This window comes from Amphiura filiformis, chromosome 6 (assembly GCF_039555335.1).
Source record: "Amphiura filiformis chromosome 6, Afil_fr2py, whole genome shotgun sequence".
Taxonomy (NCBI): domain Eukaryota; kingdom Metazoa; phylum Echinodermata; class Ophiuroidea; order Amphilepidida; family Amphiuridae; genus Amphiura; species Amphiura filiformis.
Window position 1 is genome coordinate 4004433 of NC_092633.1, and position 27788 is coordinate 4032220.

The window sequence follows — 27788 nt, forward strand, 5'->3', positions numbered from 1 at the left end:
TTTGACACCTCTTTTATGGAAATCGGTTAAAAAATGAGAGAGTGCGGGCAAAAACAATCACAAAGCAGGGAGGATGTAACCCCACCTCTTTTTTTCCACATTTACAATCATTCTGAGCAAGTATTGGTCTTTTAAATGAACTTCTGTATTTATTTACTTGGTTTAGATGTCTGGGAGTCCATTTAGACATTTTTTACTAGATTCAAATTTTTAATGGGGGTTTTAAATCAAATTTACGGTATGAATCCCTCCCCCTAATCCTCAGCCACCCTTGGCACATTTCATGCCAAACGTCATAAGAAAATAATTAAAAAAATATTTTAAAACAGGATAAAAACATGAGTAAACTAGAATGAATTAGCCTCAATTTAAGACCTAATTGAATCTTCTAAGTGAAGGAATACTCGGGAGACAGTGTTTTGAAATCCAAGCTGCACATCAATATGTAACAAAACCATCTTTTTGGGTACCCCAGTATATGACAAAGGATCTTCTATATCATACAACGATGCTTTGATTATTATGTTTAGAGATTACTTATCATGCTTGTCATAAATGTTCTGCTTTATTTTTGTACCATGGCAAATTTTATACGTGCAGCATAAAATGCGTTTTATCTTGTTTTTTTAAACAATGCATGACAATCACAACATATCGAAACGGACATCTGGGTCACAACCCAATATACGCTCTATTTTATGGTGAACCTTTACAGCTTCATCTCTGCAAGGTTTGCACTTCATGTATTACATATATTACAAGAAATCAGTAGCACTTATTAGGTTATTCCACACTGGGAATTAAATTGTCTAATATTTTACATTATAAAATCTACGTCAACAATCTTTTTATGTAATTTCTACATTCACTACTGACTGGACTATATACCAATATTACCTATCTATATAATTTATTGATCAGGAGCGTAAATAGCTAGGGGGAAAGGGGGTACGTGCCCGGGCGCCATGTTGGATGAGGCGCAAAATCTGCCGATACATGTATGGCCACACAAAGACCTAAATATATCTTTTCAGCGCCCCTCCAAATGGCAAGTGAAAACAAAAATCTTCCTATACGAGATAGCGATTAAGGCCAAAATTCACCTTAAAGCCATATTATAACATTTGCTGAGGAGGACGCCCTCACTGAATTTTTTAATTCATTTTTTACACGATTAAATTGTACTTTATTAAACCAATATAGCCTGCAAAAATCAAGACTCTAGGTGCTGTAGTTTTGTCAAAATCAGAGCTTTTGAATAAAAGGCTGATTCAGCCCTTTATTATTACGATGGAATTGTTAGTCGAACGCATACACGATGTTCATAACACACAGTACTACGCGGCGTGCGCGACGGTGATATACACAACAAAGGGTCGTACCACAACATGACCGAAGGAGTGGTACGTATTGGCGACATGTGCGCTGGTAGTAAATTCCAATTTTCTTTGCTTTGAAGTAGTTGTTCGGCTCAAAAATAAAAGGGGATATACCTGACAGTAAAAGCTAACATTTTATGGCAAAGAAATGCTAATCTATTTTGTTTGAAAATGTTATAATATTGCTTTAATTATGACCTAGTTGGTAATATTTGTGAACATTTTCGTAATTTGTTCACGAAGTGTCATATTAGGTGCAGGTCAGCATTTGCCGCGCCTCACGAGAAAGAGCGCCGTTCCCTATCCTTGTCACGGATGCCACAAACTATTTAAGATATTTGGTCTAAATTTAAATAGACATGACAACCTTTGCAATGACATATACCAATAGATACCGATGAAAGATGATAATTATTATCATGGGTTTTCACTATTCTTTTTTCTCTTACGTTTTTGATGTTTTTCAATAATCAAATATTGTACAATGTTTCATGGAAACGTAAGCTTTTGCAATCACTTCTGAATTATTAAAGTGAGCTGGAATTCACCGAATATGCATGAGTATGATAATTATGTTGAGTTTAAAGTTACTGATATAGGACACGAACTTGCTGTCGTATACATAATCAACTCGTATATTATATTGTCAAATGTTCCTAAATCCACATTTTACCGGTACCAGCTGCGTCCTTATTGCTACTACCAACTCCTCCACCAAAACCACCTCCACCACTATTCCCTCCAAATCCACTACTGCCTCCACCAAATCCACCACCGAAACCACTATTCGTCTTACCTCCTCCTTTAGAGCTGCCACCTCCACCGCCTGTGACTTGATAATATACATATTCAATAATGAAAGCAATGATTGAAATTAAAATTCCCAACATCAATAGGTAGTAGACTCCAGCCAAGTCGTTGACTTGCATGGAATATGCTCCTGATCTCTCCCATTTCGTTAAATTATTGCACCGATGACGTCTATCCTCAAGATTCCACCAATCCCGCACTAGATCTTCTAGGACGCCATTATCTCGCAAAGCTTCTATAGCGCCAGAGATGTGTTCTGCCAATGGCGAGTCTTTAGCTACTGCAAATGCGTATTGGCCGCGATGCAAGTATTCTCCCACCATCTTTACATCACACGGTTTTTCGCTAGCTATGTACCTCAGTTCAGGGCTGTCGCCGAGGAGAGCGTACAATCCGTTGGATTTTCTTACGCGTTCAACACCTTCCCTCATATTTGCTACATATACTTTAGCATGATCGTTATTCATTTTTTTTTTTTATTCTCTTAAAGATGGAGTTGACATCATCACGTGCCACGTGTTATCACCTCTGACTGTGCCATACTTGATTTTCTTCTCTGCACTCAAGTCTCCGTGTCTTCAAGAAATGCTAAACGCTTTCCGCTGTTCACGAAAAAGGATAGATTGGTAAGGTACAAAAATACCATAATGATTACAAAAAACCACCAAAATCCTGCGATACACCTTCCGGCATTAGAACGCGGTGAGGAATCATAACTCTGAAAAACAATGTTGAAGCACAAAACCACAATGAATTTTTGAGGTTGAAGTGATGGGCGTTCTCTTCGAACGTCATGTTCTTCTCTGCCGTTGCTTTCCACTCGTATGGGTTAAATAGATTGAAAAGAAGTAGAAGTAGGGCAACTCCACAGAAGACGATCAAATTGAGGAACCAGACATCGATGGTAAATGGATAGACTACGCGAAATGGGTTCTGTTTGACATAGTTAGGGTGCAGTATCAACGCCTGTATGCCCGAGGCCATAAACGGATAAGTGAAGTCCACTGCAGTCTTGCGAAGGTCAGTTACGGAGAGGGGCCCTGCAGCAACGTCAGCTTTCTGTATAAGAAAATAGATATAACAACGAATAGTACATTGCCAACAAAGTGGTTCTTAAAAAACTCTTCATATTTGTCGGTGAAGTTTTGAATATCATCAATACGAAAGGTTAAAATTTGTCCCAAAAAGACCTCAAATGTTTAGGTGTGTTTTTTTTTTTTTTTTTGGGGGGTGTATATCATCAATAGGAAAGGTCAAAATTTTCATATGATGGACGGCTTTTCATCCCAGCTACATGCACTTTAAGGGGGACCACACGTCGTTTTTAGGTGGAATTTTGAATGGCCTTGTTCATAGACTATTAATAAAAGAAGTATGGCTTGTTATATCAATGTAACACACAAAGATTGAAGTTTCAGAAAATGATATTTTTTGTGTGTGTCGATATGTATATGCAAATGAGGCGAGGTCAAAGATCAAATATGTTCAAATGAGGCATAGGAAAAATGTGAATTTTGCCCCCAAAAAATAATGATTAAGGAGAACATTAAACTTACTATTTACTATCCAGATATGTTATATAGGTATAGCTTTGCAACTTAATGGAGAGACATTTTGAAATTTTGCTTTCTGTTGCCATGGCAACCGTTTGGTGAAAAAAACCCAGATTTTTTCGTCTGGATTTGACTTTGAAGACTTATAAATCAAAAAGTAAAGCAGAAATCAACAAAAGCTCCCACTAAGTTGTAGAGCATTACAAATAGTATATGTGTGCCAAATTTCATGGTCATAGACCTATGGGAAGTGGAAAAGTTTTTTGGGGCAAACTTCTGACATCGCCGAATTACCATTTTGAGGTATTAGCATTTTAAGTTTAGAAACACAATTTTTTAAATTCAAATTTTAGAAACACTTACATTTAAATATTGATATTTGTATTGATTTATATTTTTCCCAAATTACTAAAACAGTTTACACCATAAATTGCTGTTTACTTTGCTGTAAATAATATTGTTTGAAATTCCTTAACTATCGCAGCTTGAAAAACAATAAAATACTAAAGAAATGGTTTATATGGTAATAACATAAGAACGAGCTGCTATTTCTAGTACTTTTCCGTGACTTATCATCTTATATTGGCAATAACTTTAGATAGGAATGTCCGATTGTAACCAAACAAAGACCAAATTAAAGCTCAGAAATAGTACAATTTACCTCTGACAAAATCTCCATTTTTACAAGGGTTTGGGAAGTTGAGGTGTGGTCCCCCCTTAAGGTCATATCATTAGATTCATAAAGTTTACTTCGAGGACTGTTAAAAGTCGAAAATATCAATTTTTAATAATGCATCATAAAGTTTGTATTATATTGCGAAAATCAAAAAATATCAAAAAGACATTCCTCGTATTCAGAATGCAATTTGGTGCGACTAATGTGCTCTCAGGGTCCCACAAAAATACTGTGCAAACGTCGCTATCCGATCCCATAAAGTTGCATGGTATCAAATATCACACCTTTTCATTTGATGGACGGTTTTTCATCTCAATCCCAACTACATACACTTGAAGTACATAATCATTCATAAATTTATAAAGTTTACTTCGAGGGCTGTTAAATATCAAAAATATATGTAATAATTATAATTTTTTAATAATAAAGATTAATTGTTTGTGACGACTAAAGCGTATAATATGAATTATATAATTCTGAATAAGAAGCGATCCCGGGAAAACGATATCTATAATAATAGGTCTTAATCATCATTGACAACGAGTAATGCAACAGTTATCAACCATAAAACATGTAAAAGCCTGCGGCGAACCTACCCGACGCACAACTTCTCCCACCATTCCATTCCAAATACGGCTACTTCTTCTCCGATGTCCATAATTGCCATCAGGAACCAGCTCCACCTCGTACTCAAAGTCGATGCCTCTTATGACCGACCTAATGCGCTCAAGGAGCTCCATAATGAAGCCTTCATATCTACCATTACCAGTGTATTGTCCTGTGGATGCTGTAATTTGCCTTCGATAGCGGTAGTCTTGATAGCGTATGCGGTCCTTGCTAGATTGCACGAGTTTCTCGCGGAGATATAAGAAAGGTGGAACCTAAATGAGAAATATATAAAATGATAGCAAACAGGTTAATTGACAATCTACTTACAGATAATGGCTCAGTTGATTATTGACGCTGAACGATCTGTTGATCCTAACGGACCCTACACACTTTTTAGTGGATGTAGAATATTCGATGTAACATAATTATAATCTATTCCCATTCTATTTCCTGTAATGTTTAAGTTCAAATGTTTGATGATCGACGTAAAACCGACAGTATATTTCTACCAGATATTCTACGTAACATATTAGCGCTTTTACGTCATCAAACATTCGTTAGAAATGGGAATAGATTGAATAACGTAGATTTGTTATATCAACTATTCTATGTTGAATACTCGGGAGTCTGTATGTAGTGCATGGCCTTAAGAATGGGCTGTACTTTCGGATTAATAGCAAATACATAAATTGGAATATTGCCTCAAATGGAAGTGATTGCAAGTTTCTTCGAATTGGATCATAATTGACGATACTACTACTTTTTGTCAAAGTCAAGAGAACCCGTATGCAACGGAAAATACATGCATTCTTTTATCTACCTCAAGTTTTATCAATAGGGATTCAAAAATGAGTAAATCGTTTTAAGAGTGTGGGTCTTTACTTCTTTGCTACAGAGTAAGGATACATGTAACCATTTTTTAACACTCTGTAAATACCTGTAAAACTATATAATGGCAAAATTTAAAATTATTATTATTATTATTATTTATTTATATTAAAATGAATGAATGAACCATGTACCAGTTAGTATACCCAATATCATCCATATTACGATGTATTCAAAAACCGAAATATGGACAATCGTGTAGACTCATTACGTGGCAAGTGCCTTACAATATCTAAGCAGAAAGACCCATGAAAAAACAAAATCACTGGTCATATATATGATATATTATATGAATTCGTTATCCTAATCTTTCACCTGTTTTAAGCAGTCAATAGTGCAATAGGGCTTGGTGCTATTGACTGGCTAAAACAAGTGACAGATTAGGATGACGAATATTATATTACTAGTGATCTTGTTTTTATTTCACGGGTGTTTCTGCATCGATTTTTCAGGCACTGTCCCCCGGGCACTGTCCACATTATGTAGAGCGCGTAAACCCGAGTCAGAATTGATTACACATGCATGACGTGAACAAAACAATAGAGCACTAGAAACCACAGTTGTGTTTGACCAAACACGAATATCTATGCCCGTGGCCCACACTCTCTCTAACACCCCACCAGACCATCACTCTCTTATACTCCACCAGACACTCACTCTCTCTAAAACACCACCAGACTGGACCACACTCTCTCTAATACCCCACCAGACCCTCACTCTCTCTTATACTCCACCAGACACTCACTCGCTCTAAAACACCATCAGGCTGACACATACTCTCTCTAATGCCCCGCCAGACCCCCACTCTCTCTTATACTCCACCAGACACTCACACGCTCTAAAACACCAACATGCTGACCCATACTCTCTCTAATACCCCACCAAGCCTTCACTCTCTCTTATACTCCACTATACACTCACCCTCTCTAAAACACCACCAGGCTGACCCATACTCTCTCTAATACCCTACCAAGCCTTCACTCTCTCTTATACCACATCAGACCATCAATCTCTCTAAAACACCACCAGACTGGACCACCTTCGCTCTAATACCCCACCAGACCCTCACTCTCTTATACTCCACCAGACACTCACTCGCTCTAAAACACCACCAGGCTGACCCAAACTCTCTCTAATACCCCACCAAGCCATCACTCTCTCTCTTATACTCCACCAGACACTCACTAGCTCTAAAACACCACCAGACTGGCACACACTTTCTAATACCCCACCAGACCCTCACTCTCTCTTATACGCCACCAGACACTCACTCGCTCTAAAACACCCCCAGGCTGACCCAAACTCTCTCTAATACCCCACCCAGCCATCACTCTCTCTTATACTCCACCAGACATTCACTCGCTCTAAAACACCAACAGGCTGACCCATACTCTCTCTAATACCCCACCAAGCCTTCACTCTCTCTTATACTCCACCAGACACTCACTCGCTCTAAAACACCACCAGGCTGACCCAAACTCTCTCTAATACCCCACCCAGCCATCACTCTCTCTTATACTCCACCAGACACTCGCTAGCTCTAAAACACCCCCATATTGGCGCACACTCTCTCTAATACCCCCACCAGACCCTCACTCTCTCTTATAATCCACCAGACACTCACTCGCTCTAAAACACCCCCAGGCTGACCCAAACTCTCTCTAATACCCCACCCAGCCATCACTCTCTCTTATACTCCACCAGACACTCACTCGCTCTAAAACACCAACAGGCTGACCCATACTCTCTCTAATACCCCACCAAGCCTTCACTCTCTCTTATACTCCCCCAGACACTCACTCGCTCTAAAACACCAACAGGCTGACCCATACTCTCTCTAATACCCCACCAAGCCTTCACTCTCTCTTATACTCCACCAGACACTCACTCGCTCTAAAACACCACCAGGCTGACCCAAACTCTCTCTAATACCCCACCCAGCCATCACTCTCTTGTACTCCACCAGACACTCACTAGCTCTAAAACACCCCCAGATTGGCGCACACTCTCTCTAATACCTCACCAGACCCTCACTCTCTCTTATAATCCACCAGACACTCACTCGCTCTAAAACACCACCAGGCTGGCCCAAACTCTCTCTAATACCCTACCAAGCCATCACTCTCTCTTATACTCCATCAGACCCTTACTCTATCTGAAACACCACCAGACTGGAGAATACCCCTTTAATCCCAAAACATTGTGTCCCTTTAAGCGGTTAACCTCTTAACCCCATTGTACGTCTTGACGTATATTTGAAGCCTTCATCATTGCAAATACAGGTAGCTACCAAAATGCTACCTATTGCGATACACTGTGTTAACTGGTCGTACCTATTTTGCTTTTTAAAGCATATGAACTTTGACCTCTGGGGTTGCGGCTAGCATAGCATACTTCTAGGGTCATAGGCCATCATTGTACCAAGTATGAACCCTGAGGGCGCTATAGTAGTTGAGCTAGAGCTGTTTGAAATTTTACACATATTGCCCCCTGTAGCCCATGACCTTTGACCTTTGGGGTCGGGGGGTACCCTAGGATGTATCTAGGGGTCATGGGCCATCATTGTACCAAGTATGGGCCCCGAGGCTACTTTAGTTCTTAAGCTAGAGGAGTGCAAAGGACTGATCTTGAGAAGGAGGAGAAGGAGAAGGAGGAGAAGGAGAACTAGAAACCACAGTTGTGTTTGACCAAACACGAATATCTATGCCCGTGATGACCACACCTAACCCCCTTCCCCTATTCACAAACGAAAACTTGGTGAGCACCATGTGAACCCCCTTGTTTTAAACTTTCATTTGATATACATGTAATGCTCATAACACTAGACTGGCCCACACTCTCTCTAATACCCTACCAATCCTTCACTCTCATTTATACCCCACCAGACCCTCACTCGCTCTAAAACACCACCAGACTGGACCATACTCTCTCTAATACCCTACCAAGCCTTCACTCTCTCTTATACCTCATCAGACCATCAATCTCTCTAAAACACCACCAGACTGGACCACACTCTCTCTAATACCCCACCACACCCTCACTCTCTCTTATACTCCACCAGACACTCACTCGCTCTAAAACACCACCATGCTGATCCAAACTCTCTCTCTAATACCCCACCCAGTCATCACTCTCTCTTATACTCCACCAGACACTCACTTGCTCTAAAACACCACCAGACTGGCCCACTCTCTCTCTAATACCCCACCAGCCCCTTACTCTCTTATACTCCACTAGACACTCACTCGCTCTAAAACACCAACAGGTGGACCCATACTCTCTCTAATACCCCACCAAGCCTTCACTCTCTCTTATACTCCACCAGACACTCACTCGCTCTAAAACACCAACAGGCTGACCCATACTCTCTCTAATACCCCACCAAGCCTTCACTCTCTCTCTTATACTCCACCAGACACTCACTCGCTCTAAAACACCAACAGGCTGACCCATACGCTCTCTAATACCCCACCAAGCCATCACTCTCTCTTATACTCCACCAGACACTCACTCGCTCTAAAACACCACCAGGCTGACCCAAACTCTCTCTAATACCCCACCCAGCCATCACTCTCTCTTATACTCCACCAGACACTCACTAGCTCTAAAACACCACCAGACTGGACCACACTCTCTAATACCCCACCAGACCCTCACTCTCTCTTATACTCCACCAGACACTCACTAGCTCTAAAACACCCCCAGATTGGCGCACACTCTCTCTAATACCTCACCAGACCCTCACTCTCTCTTATAATCCACCAGACACTCACTCGCTCTAAAACACCCCCAGGCTGGCCCAAACTCTCTCTAATACCCCACCAAGCCATCACTCTCTCTTATACTCCATCAGACCCTCGCTCTCTCTGAAACACCACCAGACTGGAGAATACCCCTTTAATCCCAAAACATTGTGTCCCTTTAACCTCTTAACCCCATTGTACGTCTTGACGTATATTTGAAACCTTCATCATTGCAAATACAGGTAGCTACCAAAATGCTACCTATTGCGATACACTGTGTTAACCGGTCATACCTATTTTGCTTTTTAAAGCATATGAATTTTGTCCTCTGGGGTTGCGGCTAGCATAGCATACTTCTAGGGTCATAGGCCATCATTGTACCAAGTATGAACCCTGAGGGCGCTATAGTAGTTGAGCTAGAGCTGTTTGAAATTTTACACATATTGCCCCCTGTAGCCCATGACCTTTGACCTTTGGGGTCGGGGGGTACCCTAGGATGTATCTAGGGGTCATGGGCCATCATTGTACCAAGTATGGGCCCAGGGGCTACTTTAGTTCCTGAGCTAGAGGGGTGCAAAGGACTGATCTTGAGAAGGAGGAGAAGGAGAAGGAGAAGGAGAACTAGAAACCACAGTTGTGTTTGACCAAACACGAATATCTATGCCCGTGATGACCACACCTAACCACCTTCCCCTATTCAAAAACGAAAACTTGGTGAGCACCATGTGAAACCCCTTGTTTTAAACTTTCATTTGATATACATGTAATGCTCATAACACTAGACTGGCCCACACTCTCTCTAATACCCTACCAAGCCTTCCCTCCCATTTATACCCCACCAGACCCTCACTCTCTCTAAAACACCACCAGACTGGACCACACTCTCTCTGATACCCCACCAGACCCTCACGCTCTCTTATACTCCACCAGACACTCACTCGCTCTAAAACACCACCAGGCTGACCCAAACTCTCTCTAATACCCCACCCAGCCATCACTCTCTCTTATACTCCATCAGACACTCACTAGCTCTAAAACACCACCAGACTGACCCATACTCTCTCTAATACCCTACCAAGCCTTCACTCTCTCTTATACCTCATCAGACCATCAATCTCTCTAAAACACCACCAGACTGGACCACACTCTCTCTAGATCCCCACCAGACCCTCACTCTCTCTTATACTCCACCATACACTCACTCGCTCTAAAACACCACCAAGCTGACCCAAACTCTCTCTAATACCCCACCCAGCCATCACTCTTTCTTATACTCCACCAGACACTCACTAGCTCTAAAACACCACCAGGCTGACCCCTACTCTCTCTAATACCCCTCCCAGCCCTCACTCTCTTATACTCCACCAGACACTCACTCGCTCTAAAACACCAACAGGCTGACCCATACTCTCCTAATACCCCACCAAGCCTACACTCTCTCTTATACTCCACCAGACACTCACTCGCTCTAAAACACCAACAGGCTGACCCATACTCTCTCTAATACCCCACCAAGCCTTCACTCTCTCTTATACTCCACCAGACACTCACTCGCTCTAAAACACCAACAGGCTGACCCATACTCTCTCTAATACCCCACCAAGCCTTCACTCTCTCTTATACTCCACCAGACACTCACTCGCTCTAAAACACCACCAGACTGACCCAAACTCTCTCTAATACCCCACCCAGCCATCATTCTCTCTTATACTCCACCAGACACTCACTAGCTCTAAAACACCACCAGACTGGACCACACTCTCTCTAATACCCCACCAGACCCTCACTCTCTCTTATACTCCACCAGACATTCCCTAGCTCTAAAACACCACCAGACTGGCGGACACTCTCTCTAATGCCTCACCAGACCCTAAACTGTAATTGATATAAGTATCATCCTCATAGCACATAAAAAAAAAAAGCGCCCAATTGGGCGCCAAATCTATAAAAACTGGTGACCACCCCCTTACAAACCGTGACAACCCTTAACCCTCCTAACACCCATTAACCAACCATACGCCATGTCCCACAATGACAACCTTTTGAGGTGGTCCAAGGCACTAATATCAAAAAGCCTACACATTCCCTTTTAAGGGAATTTTTGTGATCAATTTCCTTGACGTACGATTCAGGCCGTTATCATTGAAAAATACAGGTAGCTACCAAAATGCTACCTATTGCGATACACTGTGTTAACCGGTCGTACCTATTTTGCTTTTTAGAGCATATGAACTTTGACCTCTGGGGTTGCGGCTAGCATAGCATACTTCTAGGGTCATAGGCCATCATTGTACCAAGTATGAACCCTGAGGGCGCTATAGTAGTTGAGCTAGAGCTGTTTGAAATTTTACACATATTGCCCCCTGTAGCCCATGACCTTTGACCTTTGGGGTCGGGGGTACCCTAGGATGTATCTAGAGGTCATGGGCCATCATTGTACCAAGTATGGGCCCAGGGGCTACTTTAGTTCCTGAGCTAGAGGGGTGCAAAGGACTGATCTTGAGAAGAAGGAGAAGGAGAAGGAGAAGGCGAAGGAGAAGGAGAAGTCGAAGACTAAACGCAACAAATACAATATCTATGCCCCGTTACACGGGCATAGATAAGGAGAAGCCGAAGACTAAACACAACAAATACACTAGATGGCACAGTTGTGTTTGACCAAACACGAATATCTATGCCCGTGTTTCCCACCCTAACCCCCTTAACCCACCATGACACTCTTAATCCATCATGACACTCTTAATCCATCATGACACCCCATATTCTAAAAGGGCTATCAGTATACCAACGAAAAAAGTTAAAATAAATAAATTAAAAATCAAATAATACCCCTTTAATTGCATTTGCTGTGTAAACGCTTGAGGGCGCTCCTCCTTAAATAATGCAACAAACATGTTCCATACAAAAAAAAAATCTAAATACCCCTTTAATTCCAAAACGGATTGTCCCTTTAATGGCTGTTCCATCACCCTAACACCCCCTCGCCCTTAACTTACCATGACACCTTCAATCCACCCTGACACCCCGTAATATTTGTGATTCTAAAAGGGCTATCAGTATACTGACTAAAATATTAACTTGAAAATCAAGGAATGCACCTTTAATTGCATTTGCTGTGTAAACGCTTGAGGGCGCTCCTCCTTAAATAAATTAATAAACATGTTCCATGCAAAAAAATCAAAAAAAAAAATTAAAAAAATCTGAATACCCCTTTAATCCTAAAACGGAGTGTCCCTTTAATGGCTGTTCCATGCTGTGTAAACGCTTGAGGGCGCTCCTCCTTAAATAATGCAACAAACATGTTCCAAAAAAAAAAAATAAAAAAAATCTAAATACCCCTTTAATTCCAAAACGGATTGTCCCTTTAATGGCTGTTCCATCACCCTAACACCCCCTCGCCCTTAACTCACCATGACACCTTTAATCCACCCTGACACCCCGTAATATTTGTGATTCTAAAAGGGCTATCAGTATACTGACTAAAATATTAACTTGAAAATTAAGGAATGCACCTTTAATTGCATTTGCTGTGTAAACGCTTGAGGGCGCTCCTCCTTAAATAAATTAATAAACATGTTCCATGCAAAAAAAAAATCAAAAAAAAAAAAATTTAAAAAATCTGAATACCCCTTTAATCCTAAAACGGAGTGTCCCTTTAATGGCTGTTCCATTGAATTTACATACTCCATCTGGAATAGCTTTATAACAATACCTATATACATAAGAATCAATTGGACACATGCTAATAAGCTGTTGTCATATCCTGATTTAAGTATCCTTGGCAATAGCGCGATGAGCACAAGGCTAACATCCTATATACCTTCAAGGTTGACATCCTATGTACCTAAATCCCTAAATATACACATATTGCTCCCTGTAGCCTATGAACTTTGACCTCTGGGGTCATTGCTAGCATATAATACTTTTAGGGGTCATGGGTCATAATTATACTAAGTATGAACCCTGAGGGCGCTATAGTTCTTGAGCTAGAGATGTTTCAAATTTTACACATATTGCCCCCTGTAGCCCATGACCTTTGACCTCTGGGGTCAGGTGTACCAAAGGATGTTTCTAGGGGTCATGGGCCATCATTATACCAAGTATGGGCCCTGAGGCTACTTTAGTTCTTGAGCTAGAGGAGTGCAAAGGACTGATCTTGAGGAGGAGAAGAAGAAGAAGAAAGAGGAGGAGAAGAATAAAGAGCATAAGCAGAATATCTATGCCCCGTTAACACGGGCATAGATAACTAGAAACCACAGTTGTGTTTGACCAAACACGAATATCTATGCCCGTGACCACACCCAACCCCCCTCCCCTGTTCACAAAACGAAAACTTATACCCCTTGGTATAAGCTTTAAATGATAATAAAGTATCATTATCATAGCACCTAAAATTTTAAAAAAAACCGCCCAATTGGGCGCCAAATGCAAAATTTAGTGACCATCATGTGAAAGCCCTTGTTATAAACTTTAATTGATATAAGTATCATCCTCATAGCACCTAAAATAAAAAAGCGCCCAATTGGGCGCCAAATCAAAAGTTGGTGACCACCATGTGGAAGCCCTTGTTATAATCTTTAATTGATATAAGTATTATCCTCATAGCACCTTAAATAAAAAAAAAGCGCCCAATTGGGCGCCAAATCTAAAAAAACTGGTGACCACCCCCTTACAAACCGTGACAACCCTTAACCCTCCTAACATCCATTAACCAACCATACGCCATGTCCCACAATGACAGCCTTTTGAGGTGGTCCAAGGCACCAATATCAAAATGCCTACACATTCCCTTTTAAGGGAATTTTTGTCAAGTGATCAATTTCCTTGACGTACGATTCGGGCCGTTATCATTGCAAACACAGGTAGCTAACAAAACGCTACCTATTGCGCTACACTGTGTTTTAATAGGTTGTACCTAGTTTGCTTTTTAAAGCCTTTGAACTTTGACCTCTGGGGTTGCGGCTACCACAGAATACATCTAGGGTCATGGGCCATCATTGCACCAAATATGAACCCTGAGGGCGCTGTAGTTCTTGAGCTAGAGCTGTTTGAAATTTTACACATATTGCTCCCTGTAGCCCATGACCTTTGACCTCTGGGGTCGATGTTAATTCAGGAAATATCTAAGGGTCATGGGCCATCATTGTACCAAGCATGAACCCTGAGGGCGCTATAGTTCTTTAGCTAAAGCGGTTAAAAAAAAATTACACATATTGCTCCCTGTAGCCTGTGACCTTTGACCTCTGGGGTCGTGGCTACCATAAGTTACTTTTAGAGGTCATGGGCCATCATTATACTAAGTATGAACCCTGAGGGGGCTGTAGTTCTTGAGCTAGAGCTGTTTGAAATTTTACACATATTTCCCCCTGTAGCCCATGACCTTTGACCTCTGGGGTCGGGGTACTCTAGGATGATGCTAAGGGTCATGGGCCATCAGTATACCAAGTTTGGGCCCCGAGGCTACTTTGGTTCTTGAGCTAGAGGGGTGCAAAAAGTGATCTTGAGAAGAAGGAGGAGGAGAAGGAGAAGACTAGATGGCACAGTTGTGTTTGACCAAACACGAATATCTATGCCCGTGATGACTTTCACCCTAACACTCCCTCAGCCTTTAACCTACCATGACACCTTTAATCCACCTGACACCCCGAATATGTTTGATTCTAAAAGGGCTATCAGTATACTGATTAAAATATTAAATTGAAAATCAAGGAATGCCCCTTTAATTGCATTTGCTGTGTAAACGCTTGAGGGCGCTCCTCCTTAAATAAATTAATAAACATGTTCCATGCAAAAAAAAATCCAATTTTTTTTTTTTTTAAATCTGAATACACCTTTAATCCTAAAACGGAGTGTCCCTTTAATGGCTGTTCCATTGAATTTACATACTCCATCTGGAAAAGCTTTATAACAATACCTATACATAAGAATCAATTGGACACATGCTAATAAGCTATTGCCACATCCTGATTTAAGTATCCTTGGCAATAGCGCGATGAGCACAAGGCTAACATCCTATATTCCTTCAAGGTTGACATCCTATATACCTCTTATGTAGAGATAGTGACATTCCTAAATATACACATATTGCTCCCTGTAGCCTATGACCTTTGACCTCTGGGGTCACTGCTAACATATAATACTTTTAGGGGTCATGGGTCATAATTATACTAAGTATGAACCCTGAGGGCGCTATAGTTCTTGAGCTAGAGATGTTTCAAATTTTACACATATTGCCCCCTGTAGCCCATGACCTTTGACCTCTGGGGTCGGGGGGGTACCAAAGGATGTTTCTAGGGTCATGGGCCATCATTATACCAAGTATGGGCCCCGAGGCTACTTTAGTTCTTGAGCTAGAGGAGTGCAAAGGAGCCTTTAACCTACCATGACACCTTTAATCCACCTGACACCCCGAATATGTTTGATTCTAAAAGGGCTATCAGTATACTGATTAAAATATTAAATTGAAAATCAAGGAATGCCCCTTTAATTGCATTTGCTGTGTAAACGCTTGAGGGCGCTCCTCCTTAAATAAATTAATAAACATGTTCCATGCAAAAAAAAATCCAATTTTTTTTTTTTTTTTAAATCTGAATACACCTTTAATCCTAAAACGGAGTGTCCCTTTAATGGCTGTTCCATTGAATTTACATACTCCATCTGGAAAAGCTTTATAACAATACCTATACATAAGAATCAATTGGACACATGCTAATAAGCTATTGCCACATCCTGATTTAAGTATCCTTGGCAATAGCGCGATGAGCACAAGGCTAACATCCTATATTCCTTCAAGGTTGACATCCTATATACCTCTTATGTAGAGATAGTGACATTCCTAAATATACACATATTGCTCCCTGTAGCCTATGACCTTTGACCTCTGGGGTCACTGCTAACATATAATACTTTTAGGGGTCATGGGTCATAATTATACTAAGTATGAACCCTGAGGGCGCTATAGTTCTTGAGCTAGAGATGTTTCAAATTTTACACATATTGCCCCCCCTGTAGCCCATGACCTTTGACCTCTGGGGGCGAGTCTACCCTACGTCGTTTCTAGGATGGGGCATCATTGTGCCAAGTATGGGCCCCGAGGCTACTTTTAGTTCTTGAGCTAGAGGAGTGCAAAGGACTGATCTTGAGAAGGAGAAGAAGAAGAAAGAGGAGGAGAAGAATAAAGAGCATAAGCAGAATATCTATGCCCCGTTAACACGGGCATAGATAACTAGATGGCACAGCTGTGTTTGACCAAACACGAATATCTATGCCCGTGATGACTTTCACCCTAACACCCCCTCGGCCCTTAACCTACCATGACACCTTTAATCGACCCTGACACCCTGTAATATGTTTGATTCTAAAAGGGCTATCAGTATACTGACTAAAATATTAAATTGAAAATCAAGGAATGCCCCTTTAATTGCATTTGCTGTGTAAACGCTTGAGGGCGCTCCTCCTTAAATAAATTAACAAACATGTTCCATACAAAAAAAATTAAAAAATCAAAAAATCTGAATACCCCTTTAATCCCAAAACGGAGTGTCCCTTTAATGGCTGTTCCATCACCCTAACACCCCTCAGCCCTTAACTTACCATGACACCTTTAATCCAACCTGACACCCCATAATATATTTGATTCTAAAAGGGCTATCAGTATACTGACTAAAATATTAAATTGAAAATCAAGGAATGCGCCTTTAATTGCATTTGCTATGTAAACGTTCGAGGGCGCTCCTCCTTAAATAAATCAATAAACATGTTCCATGCAAAAAAAAAATCAAAATTTTTTTTTTTTAAATCTGAATACCCTTTAATCCCAAAACGGAGTGTCCCTTTAATGGCTGTTCCATTTAATTTACATACTCCATCTCGAATAGCTCTATAACAATACATATACATTGTATACATAAGAATCAATTGGACACATGCTAATAAGCTATTGAAAACCCTTTAATCCCAAAACTGAGTGTCCCTTTAATGGCTGTTCCATCACCCTAACACCCCCTCAGCCCTTAACTTACCATGACACCTTTAATCCAACCTGACACCCCGTAATATATTTGATTCTAAAAGGGCTATCCGTATACTGACTAAAATATTAAATTGAAAATCAAGGAATGCGCCTTTAATTGCATTTGCTATGTAAACGCTTGAGGGCGCTCCTCCTTAAATAATTCAATAAACATGTTCCATGCAAAAAAATTAAAAAAAAATCTGAATACCCTTTAATCCCAAAACGGAGTGTCCCTTTAATGGCTGTTCCATTTAATTTACATACTCCATCTGGAATAGCTGTATAACAATACATATACATTGTATACATAAGAATCAATTGAACACATGCTAATAAGCTATTGTCACATCCTGATTTAATTATCCTTGGCAATAGCGCGATGAGCACAAGGTTGACATCCTATGTACCTAAATTCCTAAATATACACATATTGCTCCCTGTAGCCTATGAACTTTGACCTCTGGGGTCATTGCTAGCATATAATACTTTTAGGGGTCATGGGTCATAATTATACTAAGTATGAACCCTGAGGGCGCTATAGTTCTTGAGCTAGAGATGTTTCAAATTTTACACATATTGCCCCCTGTAGCCCATGACCTTTGACCTCTGGGGTCAGGTGTACCAAAGGATGTTTCTAGGGGTCATGGGCCATCATTGTACCAAGTATGGGCCCCGAGGCTACTTTAGTTCTTGAGCTAGAGGAGTGCAAAGGACTGATCTTGAGGAGGAGAAGAAGAAGAAGAAAGAGGAGGAGAAGAATAAAGAGCATAAGCAGAATATCTATGCCCCGTTAACACGGGCATAGATAACTAGATGGCACAGTTGTGTTTGACCAAACACGAATATCTATGCCCGTGTTTCCCACCCTAACCCCCTTAACCCACCATGACACTCTTAATCCATCATGACATCATTGTTCCCATTGTTTGTACACATCATTTGCATTATGTGCCAATCACCTAATAGTACCTGCATGGCCAAGTTTGCCATATTTCATGGATTCCGACCACTTTAATTAAGTATTCTATTATATCTCTTATTTGAACCAAACAATTATTATTATTATATTATTGATAACATTAAAATGTAGGCCTATTCCACAAATTATTATTAGGCCTATACTTAAAATAAATGTTTATGCATTAAACCGGGCATCTGTGACTATAGTTTCTTTAATTTTGGCATATCTCCCTTATTGTCCTCATTCATTTCGTCTTTTAATAAGAATGTGGCCGAATTGATTTGGGACCGAATTGGCATGTGGCCGAATTGGAATGGGACCGAAGTGACCTGCTACCCTCGAGAAATACCGTTGGCCCACACTCTCTCTCTAATACCCCACCAGACCCTCACTCTCTCTTATACTCCACCAGACCATCACTCGCTCTAAAACACCACCAGGCTGACCCAAACTCTCTCTAATATCCCACCCAGCCATCACTCTCTCTTATACTCTACCAGACACTCACTAGCTCTAAAACACCACCAGACTGGACCACACTCTCTCTAATACCCCACCAGACCCTCCTCTCTCTTATACTCCACCAGACACTCACTAGCTCTAAAACACCACCAGACTGGCGCACACTCTCTCTAATACCTCACCAGAACCTCACTCTCTCTTATAATCCACCAGACACTCACTCGCTCTAAAACACCCCCAGGCTGGCCCAAACTCTCTCTAATACCCCACCAAGCCATCACTCTCTCTTATACTCCATCAGACCCTCACTCTCTCTGAAACACCACCAGACTGGAGAATACCCCTTTAATCCCAAAACATTGTGTCCCTTTAAGCGGTTAACCTCTTAACCCCATTGTACGTCTTGACGTATATTTGAAACCTTCATCATTGCAAATACAGGTAGCTACCAAAATGCTACCTATTGCGATACACTGTGTTAACCGGTCGTACCTATTTTGCTTTTTAAAGCATATGAACTTTGACCTCTGGAGTTGTGGCTAGCATAGCATACTTCTAGGGTCATAGGCCATCATTGTACCAAGTATGAACCCTGAGGGCGCTATAGTTTTTGAGCTAGAGCTGTTTGAAATTTTACACATATTGCCCCCTGTAGCCCATGACCTTTGACCTTTGGGGTCGGGGGGGTACCCTAGGATGTATCTAGGGGTCATGGGCCATCATTGTACCAAGTATGGGCCCCAAGGCTACTTTAGTTCTTGAGCTAGAGGAGTGCAAAGAACTGGTCTTGAGAAGAAGGAGAAGGAGGAGAAGGAGACGAAGTCGAAGACTAAACACAACAAATACAATATCTATGCCACCGTTCCACGGGCATAGATAAAGAGGAGGAGAAGAATAAAGAGCATAAGCAGAATATCTATGCCCCGTTAGCACGGGCATAGATAACTAGATGGCACAGTTGTGTTTGACCAAACACGAATATCTATGCCCGTGTTTCCCACCCTAACACTCTTAATCCATCATGACACCCCGTATTCTAAAAGGGCTATTAGTATACCAACAACAAAAAATTAAAATTAATTAATTAAAAATCAAATAATACCCCTTTAATTGCATTTGCTGTGTAAACGCTTGAGGGCGCTCCTCCTTAAATAATGCAACAAACAGGTTCCAAAAAAAAAAAAAAAAAAATCAAAAACAATCTAAATACCCCTTTAATTCCAAAACGGATTGTCCCTTTAATGGCTGTTCCATCACCCCATCGTCCCTTAACTTACCATGACACCTTTAATCCACCCTGACACTCTGTAATATTTTTGATTCTAAAAGGGCTATCAGTATACTGACTCAAATATTAAAATATTAACTTGAAAATCAAGGAATGCACCTTTAATTGCATTTGCTGTGTAAAATCTTGAGGGCGCTCCTCCTTAAATAAATCAATAAACATGTTCCATGCAAAAAAAAAAAAAAAAAAAAATCTGAATACCCCTTTAATCCTAAAACGGAGTGTCCCTTTAATGGCTGTTCCATTGAATTTACATACTCCATCTGGAATAGCTTTATAACAATACCTATATACATAAGAATCAATTGGACACATGCTAATAAGCTATTGTCACATCCTGATTTAAGTATCCTTGGCAATAGCGCGATGAGCACAAGGCTAACATCCTATATACCTTCAAGGTTGACATCCTATGTACCTCTTACGTAGAGATGGTGACATTCCTAAATATACACATATTGCTCCCTGTAGCCTATGACCTTTGACCTCTGGGGTCACTGCTAACATATTATACTTTTAGGGGTCATGGGTCATAATTATACTAAGTATGAACCCTGAGGGCGCTATAGTTCTTGAGCTAGAGATGTTTTAAATTTTACACATATTGCCCCCTGTAGCCCATGACCTTTGACCTTTGGGGTCGGGGGTACCCTAGGATGTATCTAGGGGTCATGGGCCATCATTATACCAAGTATGGGCCCCGAAGCTACTTTAGTTCTTGAGCTAGAGGAGTGCAAAGGAAGCGTCTTGAGAAGGAGAAGAAGAAGAAAGAGGAGGAGAAGAATAAAGAGCATAAGCAGAATATCTATGCCCCGTTACTACGGGCATAGATAACTAGAAACCACTTGTGTTTGACCAAACACGAATATCTATGCCCGTGACCCCACCCCTTAACCAAGCACCCCCCTTGTCCCATTATGAAATCCTTTTGAAGTGGTCCAAGGAATCAAAATCAAAATGCCTACACATTCCCTTTTAAGGGAGTTTTTGTCAAGTGATCAGTTTTCTTGACGTACGATTCAGACCGCTATCATTGCAAACACAGGTAGCTAACAAAATACTACCTATTGCGCTACACTGTGTTAATATGTCGTACCAATTTTGCTTTTTAAAGTCTTTAGACTTTGACCTCTGGGGGATGCGGCTAATATAGAATACATCAAGGGTCATGGGTCATCATTGTACCAAATGTGAACCCTGAGGGCGCTGTAGTTCTTGAGCTACAGCTGTTTGAAATTTTACACATATTGCTCACTGTAGCCCATGGCCTTTGACCTCTGGGGTCGATGTTACCGCAGGAAATATCTAAGGGTCATGGGTCATCATTGTACCAAGCATGAACCCTGAGGGCGCTATAGTTCTTGAGCTAGAGCAGTTTTAAAAATTTACACATATTGCCCCCTGTAGCCTGTGACCTTTGCCCTCTGGGGTCGAGGCTACATTAAGTTACATCTAGGGGTCATGGGCCATCATTATACTAAGTATGAACCCTGAGGGCGCTATAGTTCTTGAGCTAGAGCCGTTTGAAATTTTACAGGTATTGCCCCCTGTAGCCCACGTCCTTTGACCTCTGGGGTCGAGGTACCCTAGGATGATGCTAGGGGTCACGGGCCATCACTATACCAAGTTTGGGCCCTGAGGCTACTTTGGTTCTTGAGCTAGAGGAGTGCAAAAAGTGATCTTGAGAAGAAGAAGAAGAAGAAGAAGGAGAAGGAGAAGACTAAACAGAACAAATACAATATCTATGCCACCGTTCCACGGGCATAGATAAGGAGAAGCCGAAGACTAAACACAACAAATACAATATCTATGCCCCGTTGCACGGGCATAGATAAAAACTAATCTACAGTGTTCAAGTGGCGTATTAGACGAAAGAGGGCACAACTTATTGTGGTGTGCGGCTTCTTTTTGGCCCGTTTCAAATTGGGCAAAAATCGCCCCGGTCAGGCCCAAACTTTTGCATTTCCTCAAAATATTAATGATGCACACCGGAAATACTATGCCGTTGTGCCCCTTAGTGACCCCCTGATACGCCTCTTGTACACGTTACATGATAATTGGCGAGTACAAAAACAATAACTATGTGATGCATGGCAAAATGAAAACGAATGAAAGCAAACGGATGAGATAAGATGAGTGATTAAAAAGATGGGAGAAAAAACTATTGATATTGGATTAAAAATGCATTTTTCATGTTATTTTATATTACCATACAAAGCACCGAGCGAAGGCTACAGTTAATTCCCACCACCATGGCAAAAAGGTATAGGATTGACACACATACAGGAAAAAATAATATAATTATAATGATAGTGGTGTTGGAATGATAAAATTTGGAAGGCTCAATGACATAGCCTCATCTCCTTTCGACCATTTCGCCAAAAATGAAGCAGGGTTGAGCTGAGACCTTTTTGAATGCAGTGCGCGGAAAGAGGGACCAGAGAAAGCATGGACAACACTTTTCTCAATAAGCGCATTACGACTGAATTTTTGAACACAATAATGATAGTTTTGTCCTATTGTGTTCTGTCTTCTTGACGTTTTGTCGACGAGGCTGTTTTTATTTTCACGGATCCAAACAAACGAATTCTGGGTTTAATTTTGATATGACTCGTCACGAAGTTCACGGGAAAGTACAATGGGCTGACAATCAAGTAATAGCATAATACAAGGCAAGCATGGAAACACATAAGCAGCGAGAAGGAAAGGGTGCATTTGCAGGGGCGTAGCCAGCTTTCTTCGTTGGGGGCACAGACGAAAACTAGAGCTAATTGCGCATACACATATACGCGACCTTAGCAATAGCTAATTAGCTAGGCCTATAGGTAATTAGCCCAGCTATATAGCATGCATGCATGTAAAGCAGTAGTATACTATGCTGATTTACTGAGAGGTCTTTTTTGAAATGCACTATACTTGGAATTTGACTATAGAGACCAAGGTTAATTCGTTAGCTCACCTGTAGCATGTGCGAGTTCAAAAGGTCCAGCATATTGGTATAATTCATTGGAATATACATGTATGAACAGATATGTGTAGTATTATAATTATAATCATTAATAATTTACATATTACATAATTATTTTCCATAGTATTACAGTATGTGAAATCATTTTGATATAAAGCAAAAATTATTCAATATTCATGTAAATATTTCTGTGCAACTTTGGTCATGCGCTATTATAGTGCGACTTCCTAAGGTATTTTGCTACATACTGGAAGTAATACCTACATGACCTTTGACCCCAATGACCTTTGACCCAATGACCTTTGACCCCAATGGATGTATGCAAGTAATGTCATGCTATATTATAATTTGTGGAATGACTTAGCATTTTTAGTAACAGAACAGAAAATCACATCAGCCATAATGACCTTCGTTTGACCTTTGACCTCAAGGCTAATGCATGTGTCAAGTGACGTCATCTTGCTATGTAATTCGTGTAAGGAGTAGCAGTTTTATTAAAAATAACAGGAAATATCATTTTCGGCCATAATGACCTTTCCATGACCTTTGACCTTGAGTTGGTCATGTGACATTTGTGCCACCAGCTATTGGTCCTGATGACCAAGTAACATTGTTGTACTATATATATTTGCGACAGCAGCAGCATTTAGGGTATTTGGTCATATACCTGAAGTATCTCTTTAATGACCTTTGACCCCAATTCTGGACATTAACTTTTCGACACTGGGTATAGCTGATGCATGTACCCAAGTGCCATCATCGTGCTGTGTAATTTGTGGAAGAAGTAGCATTTTTAGTGAAATCACGTTTTTGGCCATTGACCGGAAGTGGATGACCTTTGACCTGAAGTTGATCATGTTTCATTTGTCCCCCCACCCAATGGTCCTAATGACCAACTATGGTCAACATGGCTCAAAGCATATGGCTACGGTGGCTCATTATAAGATTGACAGAAAGAAAGAAAGAAAGAAAGAAAGAAAGAAAGAACTTGACAGAAATAGACCTTAGCAATTTTGCAAATTGCTAAGGAAAAATTGCAGTTGCATCATACAATACATAGACTATGTCTTCGAGCTTCCCGAAAAGGGCCCGTATTGGGATGATGTGCGCGCGAAAAAAATGCTATTTTACACTATTTTCGGCCATTATCCGGCTAAAAAGGGCTTTATTGTTACAATGTGCGCGTGTAGCGCGGAAAAAAATTGTATTTTACACTGTTTTGGCCCTGAATTTTGCTAGAAAAGGGGCTCTTTACCCTTTTTCTTTTCCTTTGCCCTCCTGATTTTCTCTCATTTTTTGTCAGAGGGTCACTTTTTCTTTCAGTTTTTTTTTGTCAGGGGACACTCTGCTCCCCCCTGCCCCCGCTGGCTACGCTACTGTGCATTTGCAATATAGAGGGATGCGGGGTGTAAAATCCCGGTTCCATTACCACTAGTACATATCAAGCATAAATAAATGCCCGTAAAGAATTAATGTTTTCCTTGAATTAGTAAACATTGTTATGTAAATTAGCTAATACATTTGGTTAAGATGCGAAATTAAAGTTAGTCCTCGGATGGTACAAAGTGATTGATATTGGATTAAAAATGCAATTTTCATGTTATACACTTTTATATTACCATACAAAGTACCGTGCGCCGTGCGAAGGCTACAGTTAATTCCCACCACCATGGCAAAAAGGTATACGATTGATACACATGGAGAAAAAAATAATGGATAATGATACAGTTTGATCAGGTCGTAATCGGCGGGCCTTATAATATCGTGGATTGATATAAATAATTTTCTTTCGAGAATTGTCTTGTGACAACACGTCAGAAATATCGTGAATTCTATAATGTGGCTACTTTATTTAACATACATAACAGACAGGTGAACTATATCCCAAAATGAAACAGGGTTGCGCTGAGACCTTATTGAATGCAGTGCGCGTTAAGAGGGACCAGAGAAAGCATGGACAACACTTTTCTCAATTCTTATTACGACTGAATTTTTGGACATAATAATGATAGTTTTTTCCTATTGTGTTCCGTCTTGTTGACGTTTTGTCGACGAGGCTGTTTTTATTTCCTCGGATCCTAAGAAACGAATTCTGGGTTTAATTTTGATATGACTCGACAATGGGCTGACAATCAAGTAATAACATAATACAAGGCAAGCATGAAAACACATAAGCAGCGAGAAGGAAAGGGTGCATTTGCAATATCGAGGGATGCGGGGTGTAAAATCCCGGTTCCATTACCACTAGTACATATTAAGCATGAATAAAAGCCAATAAAGAATTCATATTTTCCTTGAATTAGTAAACATTGTTATGTAAATTATCTAATACATTTGGTGATAAATAAAAGATGCGAAATTAAAGTTAGTCCTCTGATGGTACAAAGTGATAGTTCCCATGAAACCTGGGTTATACAAGCGTTAATCATGCAGAGCGATAGCATGGTGGACAGCTTTGTAAAATGCATGCGGAATTTACCTGCAATTTTCTTAGGTTTCCTTGGTAGAGAGCACGAGTAGAAGATTGTCCTACAATTGCCATCCAGGTGCAAAGTTGTTCATCCAGGTGCAAAGTTGTTCATTCAATTGTAATCCGAGACCATGGCGACGGGAAGAAAGGTTGTCCAGCCATGTCCGTGTTATTCCAGGAAAATCTGAAAGATCTTCGCGATCATCATGATCATGGCGGTGGTTGATATTGCAGCCAAACACTTCTAGACATGTTAATATATCCTTACTGTTAAAACTGAATTCGTTAATTTTACCAGAATGGTTATGTAATTTGGCAAAACTAAATTAATTGGGAGAGGCTGAGCGTATTTGAACAAATATTTCTTTGGTACATTAAAAATCAACATAATAAAAGTAATAAGGTTTAAGGTGAATAATTATAATTACATCATTCCCTCTCCTTTTACCCATAATATCTCGGCTGAACATCGTAAATATATAGTGTTTCCAAAAGATTAATGCTAGTGTGGGTTCCTTTGCCTACTTGCAAGGATTGAAACTCAGACACACAAAGTAGGAGGGGTTTATCCTTTTTAAATCATCTTTAGGAAATACAGCGTTTTCTTCAAATTTATGACACGGATTTTTGTCGCCAAAATTGTTACGCGCATATACACGACTAACTAACGTCGTGGGGTGGGTGAGGGTATAAATAGTTAAGTCAATTCGATTACTTAAGTATACTATTGGTAAAACCCCATATCCTTTGTGTTGAGTTTCTGTTTGGATATTTCTCCTTGCAAGTAGTAAGTAAAGGAACACAAACATGCCAAACGGACTTCAATACCAATCCTTCAGAACCACTCTGTAAAAGAGGGAGGGTTAAGTACCACGTTTCCCTCATCGCTTTTTGAAAAAAATCGGGCGGGAAGTAAACACATGGACACGATGTGTGAAAAAACAGCTGGTTTATTTTAATAAAACATTCAAACACTAATTTTTGGCTACATCAATGGTGTTAAACAATCAGTACACATGAGTGATATTAATACACAATACAATCGCAAGTGTAAATGTATTACAAAGCTAAGCCATATAAAAAAACCCAAAAATGTTTTACAAAGCTAAGCTATATACAAACTCTAAACTTTAAGATATATCAGCGTCCATATATGTGACAGTTTCATATAGTTGTGTCACGACAAGAGGCATCATTATAACAGCAGTTCAAAGGTCATAACCCACTTCAATGGTAATATTCTTTACATAACTAAATCATGATCTCTATGATAACACAAAAAACCCATACTTTGGTATGAGATTTGAAAGCCCATATAATACAGCAAACAAAAATAGTTTATACACATGCTTTAGGTTGCACATTATACTGACGATTTTTTTTGTTGCGAGAGTCGCTTCAATATCACGTAATGTATAACCCAGGATATTGAAAATAAACAACAACCTTACATTTATTAGGAAGCAATTTAAGACTTCATTATATATACATCATTATATTAAACCTTACATTTACTTATAGGTATCAGTGAAATTCAAACCAAGTGAGATTATGATACTAGATATTACAAGAAACTGGTATTTTTTGAAACTTCACTTGTAATGTATATGTACGAGTATCCAAAAGTTTTTGACATCACCCACAAGCGAAAGAGCTATGCCGATGAAATTTTGTCAGTGTAATCACTGGTCCTTATGTACATTATGGTCCAAAAATGGTCTCATAAATATGTTTACTTTCTTCACAGGTGGCGCTAGATGGGAAGTAGGTGCATAACCTGTTCATGATAAGATCCTCCACTTTCTTGAGTTTTTTCACTGTGACCGCATCATCCGTAAGTGATGGACGTCCACTTCTTGGCTCATCTGTGAGGGACATGTGACTAGTTTGGAAATTTCTTTTTCAAAAAGCAATAGTGCCATATGATGGGCAATCATCACCGTAGATTGCTTTCATTTCATTGTAGG

General features: G+C 40.3%; 2 protein-coding genes across 7 annotated transcripts in view; both read right to left on the reverse strand.

Annotated features, from left to right (window-relative positions):
• Nucleotides 1-27788, reverse strand: part of LOC140154848 (glutamate receptor 1-like) — a 100934-nt gene that overhangs the window by 44936 nt on the left and 28210 nt on the right. The gene's annotated exons all lie outside the window — the stretch shown is intronic.
• Nucleotides 12-27781, reverse strand: LOC140154850 (glutamate receptor 1-like). 2 transcript variants are annotated; one of them, XM_072177499.1, is made up of 4 exons: nt 27326-27781; nt 25831-27267; nt 5015-5299; nt 12-3248 (listed from the first exon to the last, which is right to left on the reverse strand). In XM_072177499.1, exons 2-4 carry the CDS (start codon nt 25891-25893, stop codon nt 2841-2843), a joined length of 756 nt encoding a protein of 251 aa, XP_072033600.1. In that variant the 5' UTR covers nt 25894-27267; nt 27326-27781; the 3' UTR covers nt 12-2840. The 2 variants fall into 2 exon arrangements, with proteins under 2 accessions (XP_072033600.1, XP_072033598.1); XM_072177497.1 differs by having other exon boundaries at nt 25831-27781.